The sequence below is a fragment of the Mchenga conophoros genome, linkage group LG23 (assembly GCF_057382185.1).
Source record: "Mchenga conophoros isolate Kocher_MC1m ecotype Shallow Benthic linkage group LG23, M_conophoros_male_GT1.1, whole genome shotgun sequence".
Lineage (NCBI taxonomy): Eukaryota > Metazoa > Chordata > Actinopteri > Cichliformes > Cichlidae > Mchenga > Mchenga conophoros.
In genome coordinates, this window is record NC_140547.1 from 47,249,943 (window position 1) to 47,258,780 (window position 8,838).

An 8,838-nucleotide genomic window follows, 5' to 3' on the forward strand; every position below is an offset into this window, starting at 1 on the left:
CGAGGGACCAGCGTATATGTGGTTGTTGGGACGATAAATGTCTTTGAGCTTGTGTCAGAAGACGAGCTGCAGCTTTCTGGACCAGCTGCAGTCTTGCCAGGCAGGTCCCACTAACTCCAACATATAAGGAGTTACAATAATCCAGCTGGGACGTCATGAAAACGTGGATCGCCCGTTCAAGGTTTTTAAAAGATAGAAATGATCTCACCTTAGATAAAAGCCTCAGTTTGAAGAAAGACCGCTGTACAACTGAGCTCAGCTGTTTTTCAAATTGCCGTCAAATATAAGCCCCAAATGTAATAATGCGATTTAATAAAAGAGCTGAACCAGTCTAATAGAGCGCCCTTGATGCCGCCATGCTCCAATGGTGAGATCAAGATGCTGTGGTCAACAGTGTCAAAGGCAGCGGTCAGATCCAAAAGCACAGCTGAGTCTGAGTCTGGTAGTAGTGACGCTCGGCTATGACGGCGTGCGGGTTACCAGCTGGCTTTCTCAGGATAGGGCTCCTGTGTGAGCGGTCGACAATAACGTCTTTATCCATACCCAGCACTTCACGTAGTAGCACGGATCAGGTTTTTTAGTACAGGCTGTACAACAGCATGTTTAAAACAGGCTGTACAACACCTGAACTAAGACTGCTGTTAAAAATCGCTAAGATGTCGGAACCAACAACCTTTAACATCTTTTTAAACACGTGTTGGAACAACATCATTTGGAGAAGATGATGTCTTTATAGCATCACATCGTTCCTCCACACAGGCTCAAACTGTCACGGCTGGGAGCAGTCGTGTGGTGTATGAAAAAAGGATCCAAAATGCAGGTACTGGATGAGGTGCGAGTGAGTGTTTATTTACAGCAGTGAGAAGGTGACAAAACAGGAAGAGCAGAGCGGGGAGTAAACAAACCTAAACTGGGAAAACTAACGAACAAAACTTAAACCAAACACGCACGGGAGGAGGAGCAAAATGCACAAAGACAGATGGCAGAGAGACGCAGAATGAATACCGGGTAACAGAATAATGCAGACTGACATGGAATTAAAAAGACGACGCGACAGAGAGCACAGGAAAACACAGGGCTTAAATACACGGGGAGTAATCAGGGAATGGGCCACAGGAGAGAGACACAGCTGGGAGCAATTAGGCTAACGAGACAGGGGAGAGGTAAAACTGAACACACTGACATGAGACATGAACTTTCAGAATAAAACAGGAAACTAACAGACACAGAGAACCAGACAGGACACTGAACTTGACAGGCAGACTCATGAGCAGACACAATAACACCATGGACAGACAGAGAGAACACAAGCAGGCATGAAACAAAACCACTAACACATAGCAAACCTAAACAAAAGACAAAACAGAATAACCGAGAACAAAGAATAATATTAGTGATGGGCAGATGAAGCTTCATGAAGCACTGAAGCTTTTCATCCAATTGCTTCACCCCAGTGCAGAGCTTCTTGAAGCTTCATTTGCTCTAGTAGGACACCTACTGGACGTAAAAATATTAGCTGGCATGAATTTGAAGAGTGTGGCCTTTTGCACACAGCCTGTAAATGTCAACAACAAAAGGAGTGTGTAAAGCATCTATATTGTAGTGATGGCAGTATACTGTGTATATTTATACTGGCAGTATGGAAAATGATTATTTGGAAATGCTTAAAATGGAAATGATCATTTACTGTGAGGTGAGGTGTGGTTGGGGTGTGGACAGTAGTTGTGCTTTTGTAACGTTGAGGTATGGACAGCTACACACTGAGCCTCAGTCCTGCCTGTTCACATTTTATTCTGTAAAAACTACATTTTCACTGCTTTTATGACCTTTTTAGTGGGGAGAACATAGCTAGGATTTAATGATTTAACAAATCTTTTGAATCCTTTGTCCTCCACAATGCTAAATGGCTGGGAGTCCTCAATCACCATGGTAACCAGGTCTTCATCTATTTGAGATTGTTCTCCTGAGGAAAGACAATAAAGACAAAGCACAAATATAAATATCACACACGTAACTTATAACAGCTGTATAATATTGTTATATCATTTAGTAACATTACTGCATGCTATATTATCATTGCATTTGATGGCTCACCTGGTCTTGCTCCACAATCGGTGTTCCCCTTATTCTCATGCAAAGCTCTGTAGTGCCTAAGCATGGATGAGGTGTTGTTGTTATATCCCAGCTCCCTGGCACATAGCAAACACTTCACCTTGTACAAAAGTACAGACAGCTTAACATAAATTGTATTGCACCATCAGTATTATGAAAATACATCTTCTGTAGAAATTTGCATACCTTGTTGGGAGGAATAAGATCAAAATGTTCCCACACAGGGGAGGACATCCTCCTCTTCTTAGCTGGCTCCATTCTCTCCTGACTTTCTCTCCTCACTCTCATAAACCTCCAAACTGTCTCCAAACTCTCACTAACCGCAGCTCTCCATCAAAGACCCACATTTTGAATGAAGTCTGAGGGGTTTGTATCGCTGTCATATCTCGCGGCAAAGTTCGAACCACTTCATGAACCAGTCACGTGGTACAGCCGGGCAGCGAGGCTTCGGACGTCATCATTTTCAGCTCCTCCCATATATGAAGCAAGCCTCTGTACGCGCATCGCGGAAACGCCCCCTCCATTACTCGACACAAGCTTCGAAGCCTCGATACAGAACGTCACATCACTAAATAATATAAAGAAACACAATACACCGAGTCCTCAGACTCAGGACCATGACACAAACTGATCAAAAACAGCTGAGCAGGTGAATATTTTAGCCCCGGTGCGATCTCGTGCGGCGAAGTTGATGGAGTAAAGGTTACAGTGAAAGAAGCTGAGGATGGGCTGTCAATGTGGAGCGATGAGGTGACCACCCTGCAGTCTACAGTAGAGAGTATGAAGGAGGAGCTGTCTGACCTGAAGGATAAATGTGATGAAGGCAGGAAGCGGAGAGCTAACATCCACATCATAGGGATCCCAGAGGGCCTGGACTCGAGCTCCTCCACGGCCGTATCCGTGCTACTACGTGAAGTGCTGGGTATGGATAAAGACGTTATTGTCGACCGCTCACACAGGAGCCCTATCCTGAGAAAGCCAGCTGGTAACCCGCACGCCGTCATAGCCGAGCGTCACTACTACCAGGATTGTGTGGCTACGCCGTGCCAGGGCCCAAGCCCCGCTTGAGTTTAACGGACAACCTATTGCAATATTACGACTGGGCGATATGACCCAAAGTTCATATCTCGATATTCTTTAGCTGGATGGCGATATACGATATATATCTCGATATTTTTAAAGCCAGAAAGTACGAACAAAAAGAGAGTTCTTAGTCAAAGCTGTGTCCCAAATCTCACACAGGCACATTTATTAACATACAGCGTAGATGTACATGAAACAGTTACTCAGGAATAAATGATCAGCATTTATTAAATAATAATGCTCCATAAATAAAAGAAAACAATGTTGTTTTTGTGCATAACAAAAAGCTCACAATCGTGCAGTCAAAATGTACACAGACGCTGAGCATAATAACAAGCAGCTGCTCTGTTCCCAGGTTCTACTGCATGACTGACAGCCTGGAGTTTGAAACCCTCTTTGTAACCGTGTCTCTTACAGGTGCCATTTATGGTCCTTATACACACTCAATACAGTAATATTACGTTGAAGCAGAGTACGTATCACTCCGCGAGGCTCCTCGTAGCTGTAATGCTCCAACAATCCATCAAGCGGTGCGGCCTCGTAGCTGAGCAAAGTCGTACCAAAACATCTTTTGAAAGGTTTCTGAGCGCCGTGTAGCACATAAAATCGGTTCGAGGTCAGTAAGCACAACCAGAATTCATCCATAAGCCGCACTGTCGATTTATGAGAAAATTACAGGATTTTAAGTGCAGAAAATATAGTTTATGGTTTTCCTTTGATCTTAGCAAATATCTACGCCTCTAATTGGGACGATCACAGATTTTTCACTAATGTCTTTGCGCGGCTCCCCAATATGTCATCACACAATATCATCTTTGAGGGAGACCTAAACTGCTCATTATCTGCTATGGACCACAGTTCACACAAAAGTACACTTAGTCCAAACTCAGCATGCGTCATTCAGAGCTTTCTTGATAATTATGGGCTGGCTGATGTATGGAGATTTCATAATCCTGCTTCACATCAATACTCTTTTTTTTCTAATGTCCATAAAACATATATTTGTATAGAAAAACGTCTCCCTTTAGTTACAGAATGTGATTATAAGACTCTGGTGATTTCTCCTCTTGTTTTTTCAATGTGTATTCCTGATGCCTGCTCCAACTATCAGCCATGGAGATTCAACTCAGTGTTGTTAGCAGATGAGGAGTTTGTCAGTTACAAAAGGTCTCAAAGACATTTTTTTCTATCAATCAGACCCCAGAGATGTCATCATCAGTCATTTGGGAATCTCTAAAAGCATCTGAGAGGCCAAATAATTTCATTTTGTGCCAAACAGAATAAAATAGGGACCGAGCGCCTCTCTCAGTTAGCTGATGAAATGACTAAACTACATGCTGTGTGCAGCCACTCTCCTGAGCCTGTATTATATACACAGCGGTTACAATGACAAACTGAATACAATCTCATATCTACAAAACAGGCTTAGTCAAAGTTGCAGCTACGCTTATGAACATGGAGGAAAAACAGGCGAGTTATCAGCTCACCAGCTACGACTAAGAACAGCTAACCAACTATCCTTGAGATCTACAATGACCAGGGAATAAGGTCTACAGACAACCAAACTATCCTTGAGATCCACAATGATTTCAATAAGGTGTTTGATATTCCCTCCTTGGGAGAAGATGCGATCGCTAGTCTGGAGGAACCTGTCTCTAATGTTGGAATTGAAACGGCAGTACGGAGCATGCAGTCTGGAAAATCTGCTGCCCCGACAGGTATCCATCTGATTTTTTCATAAAGTTTTCTGACCGACTGAATTCACTGTTAAAATTAACTTTTGAAGAATCCTTCCTCTCACAGTCGTTGCCTCCAACAATGCATCAAGCAGTGATGTGTTTAAATGTAAAACAGGAAAAAGACCATTTAGATTGTCGTTCATGTCGTTTAATATCTTTGTTCAACACAGACACCAAGATCCTGGCTCAAGTGTTGGCCCGTCGCTTACACAAGTATTTGTCCTCCATTATTTCACCAGACGGGCTTTATTAGGCACTCTTTTTTGAACATTAGAGCTCTATTAAATATCATTTATACCCATGTTAAAGGTGATACATTGGAAACTGTAATTTGGCTTGACGCAGAAAAGGCGTTGGATCGGGTGAGATTGGATTTTTTTTTATACGCTTAAAAAATGTGTCTTTAATTTTGTATCTTGGATAAAAGTATTGTATTGCTCCCCTCTAACAGCCGTCCGGACTAACAATAATCTGCCCCCCAGGACAGGGATGCCCTCTGTCTCCTTTTTGCCATTGACCCGCTAGCTGTTGCTCTGAGACAATGTGTTGGTGTTGAGGGAAAACATCGAGGGGGTATCGAACATGAAGTCTCTCTTTATGCCGACGACAGGATTTTATTTATTTCCAACCCATCGAACAGCCTCCACAAACTTTTGGATAGACTTACAATAATAATAATAATACGTTTTATTTATAGGCGCCTTTAAGAGCCTCAAGGTCACCTTAATGCATACTTAAGGAATTTGGGACAATTTCTGGATATAAAGTGAATTTTGGGAAGAGCGAGGCAAAGTCTATCTGTACGACAACTGGGGAGTTTTGTGTATTTTAGCCCCTTTTAAACCCAGCTATAACAAGTTTAAGTACTCGGGCATCTGGGTGACAAGAAAACCACAAAGACTTGTATAAAACTATCTTCCTTTATTGTTGAAGCTTAAAGAGGATTTTGGAAAATGTGAGTTTTGCCTCTTTATATTTATGGTGGGGATGCAGAACAAGGAGCAAAGATGAATGTGATGCTGAATCAGCAGAAGACTTGGACTCATTTGATTCCAGCTTTGATATCATTGATTTCAATATGTCCATTTCTGTCACACTTCACCTTTAAAAGTGAAGCCATGTGGTTCCTGGAAGGAAAAACACGACTTTTTCAAGTCTTTGTCCTGTTTTTATGAGAAATGTACGACTTTAATGTGAAACATTCAGAGTTTTTTCTCTTGTTGTGTTTGTTTGAAGCTGCTTCCTGTTGGCTTCAGCTGTTTGGAGTTTCCATTTTCTAAACTTCTACATTCTGAACCTTCTTCAGCTCTGAACAGATGATGAAACACTGAATGATTTCAAGCACTTTGTCTAATAAACTTACATCTTTCATTCTTTATACAGATTGTGGGGCTGTGATTTGTCAGAGATCAGCTGTGATTATCTGGCAGCAGCACTGAAGTCCAACCCCTCCCATCTGAGAGTGCTGGTGCTGAGCGACAACAACAAGCTGCAGGATCCAGGAGTGAAGCATCTGTGTGGTTTCCTGGAGAGTCCAGGATGTAAACTTGAAACTCTGAGGTCAGTCAGCATGTTTTAGTTGTGCTGAGATGAATATGATGTGAAAGTTGTGCTGACACTAAACTGCAGACATCAGGCTGATATTATACTGATCCACACTGAGGATCTTCATGGTAAAGTCTGTTTTCTTCTTCTCTGGTTTAGTCCATTGACTGCAGCAGAACAATGTTCACATTTCAAACAGTGATACTCAACGTATGGCCCGCGGCCCACACGCGGCCTGCCCACCTTTCCTGATTCAGAGAGAGGGGACCCTGATTAACTGTGTAGCTTCTTCCTCACAGTTCTAAGTATCAGACACAACAATGAATAATCCACAGCTGACTGTCTTTAGCAGGTCAAAGGTCACGGCACACAGCAGACAGTCAGAAATATTCTAACTCTGATCATTTATCAGTTGTGACACTGTGAGACTTGATCAGAGGTGTGATCATCACAGCAGAGGCCTTTGTGTCAAAGTCACTGAGGATCAAACAGAAACACATGAAGCAGATTTTCCTCTTCTGGCTTTTTATAGCAGATAACCTTCAAAATATTCTGCAGTCGATCAAAAACTGAAGCAAACCATGAAGCAACATGTGAACATGAGCTGATGCTGCTGAAGTGAAGCAAAGTTACAGAGGTTTGATTACAGACACAGCTGAGAGTTTGTAATCTGTCATCATTTTAAAAAGTTTCCATGGAACAGCAGAAATGAGGCTTTACTGTCAGAGGCCGACAGCACTGAACACAACAGCAGACTGGTGGCTAATAAACAGTGAATGATGCAGAAACAGATGTTTGAAGCTGTTCTTGGAGTACACTGAGAGAGAGAGAGCTGTGCAGGCAGGAACAGCCAAAGTCAGAGAGAATTCATGAGCATATTGATCAAACGTGAAGCAGAGTTTGGATCTTCTTTTGCTGCTGCTTCACTCAGTTTTGGTTGGAGACAGATGAAACCTGCAGCTTCAGGATCTGTGAGCTGTCCACTTTCAGCCCCGACGGCGTGTCCGTGTACGTGCCGTCGAGTGAACGATCCACGCTCTGTGTTTCCATCTTTGTGTGTTTAGCTGCTCTCATTTACTGTTTTAGCTGTTTGCTGCTTGTTGAAATAGTTTGTGAGCTTTAACCTGAGATTCTGGCAAAATACATTTATATTAAACATCGATTCAGGATTGAATGAATCAACATCGTTTTATTCAAATTAAAACCATTTAAATGGGAACATGAATTTTTTACAGCCGCCTCTAATGCTGGGTAATGTCAGCTGGTCCATGTGCAGCTGGCTGTGAGGCTCAGGGAGCGTCTACAAAGTGCAACACTGAAAGAACATCATCCATAAATATTGAGTAAGAACTGGACTCTCATACAGCGAGACTCAAATGCCTTTAAACATCAGCTTATCCTGCTGATCCAAGTCCAACACTGAGTTTGTAAAAACATGTTTGTCAATCATTTTGTTTGGTTTCTGAGGAAAAAGATTCAATAACTTGCTGCTAATACACAACATTTCATCATATTTCCTCATAACCCTCTTTTGTCTGACCATTTGATCCCATTTGAATTTGCAATAAAGGATCCACAGAGTTTGGTGACAATAATGACAGTAGATGTTTGTGTGAAAGTGCTGGAAGCAAATGAGTGTGTGATGTTCTTTCAGTGTTGCACTTTGTAGACGCTCCCTGAGCACTGGTCTCACAGCCAGCTGCACATAGAGACCAGTGTTGTTAGTCCAGGTCAGAAGATGACTTGTTGGAATGAAAATGAGCTTGTAGTTTGTCTGCTTTAATAATGTGACTGGAAAAAGGTGTTGGACTTCAAATATGTCCATTTCTGTCACACTTCACCTTTAAAAGTGAAGCCATGTGGTTCCTGGAAGGAAAAACACGACTTTTTCAAGTCTTTGTCCTGTTTTTATGAGAAATGTACGACTTTAATGTGAAACATTCAGAGTTTTTTCTCTTGTTGTGTTTGTTTGAAGCTGCTTCCTGTTGGCTTCAGCTGTTTGGAGTTTCCATTTTCTAAACTTCTACATTCTGAACCTTCTTCAGCTCTGAACAGATGATGAAACACTGAATGATTTCAAGCACTTTGTCTAATAAACTTACATCTTTCATTCTTTATACAGATTGGAGAGCTGTGGTTTGTCAAAGATCAGCTGTGATTATCTGGCAGCAGCACTGAAGTCCAACCCCTCCCATCTGAGACAGCTGGAGTTGAGCTGGAACAACCTGAAGTATCCAGATGTGAAGCAGCTGTCTGATCTTCAGGAGAGTCCAGACTACAGACTGGAGACTCTGAGGTCAGTAGAGTGATGGAGTGAGTGGGTGGTGCTGTCAGCAGTATTGTACTAAACACAGTCAGT

General features: G+C 42.2%; 1 protein-coding gene and 1 long non-coding RNA gene across 2 annotated transcripts in view; one reads left to right on the forward strand and one right to left on the reverse strand.

Moving 5' to 3' along the window:
- Window positions 1–8,838, forward strand: part of LOC146548168 (ribonuclease inhibitor-like) — a 343,680-nt gene that overhangs the window by 154,573 nt on the left and 180,269 nt on the right. The window contains exon 6 of the mRNA XM_085266265.1: window positions 6,318–6,494. Within this exon, the coding sequence (XP_085122391.1) occupies window positions 6,318–6,494 (177 nt within the window). The remainder of the gene's footprint in view (window positions 1–6,317; window positions 6,495–8,838) is intronic.
- LOC146548178 (uncharacterized) lies at window positions 1,775–2,356 on the reverse strand. Its single transcript, XR_014890913.1, has 3 exons — window positions 2,299–2,356; window positions 2,095–2,212; window positions 1,775–1,963 (listed from the first exon to the last, which is right to left on the reverse strand). It is a non-coding gene; the product is annotated as an uncharacterized LOC146548178 (long non-coding RNA).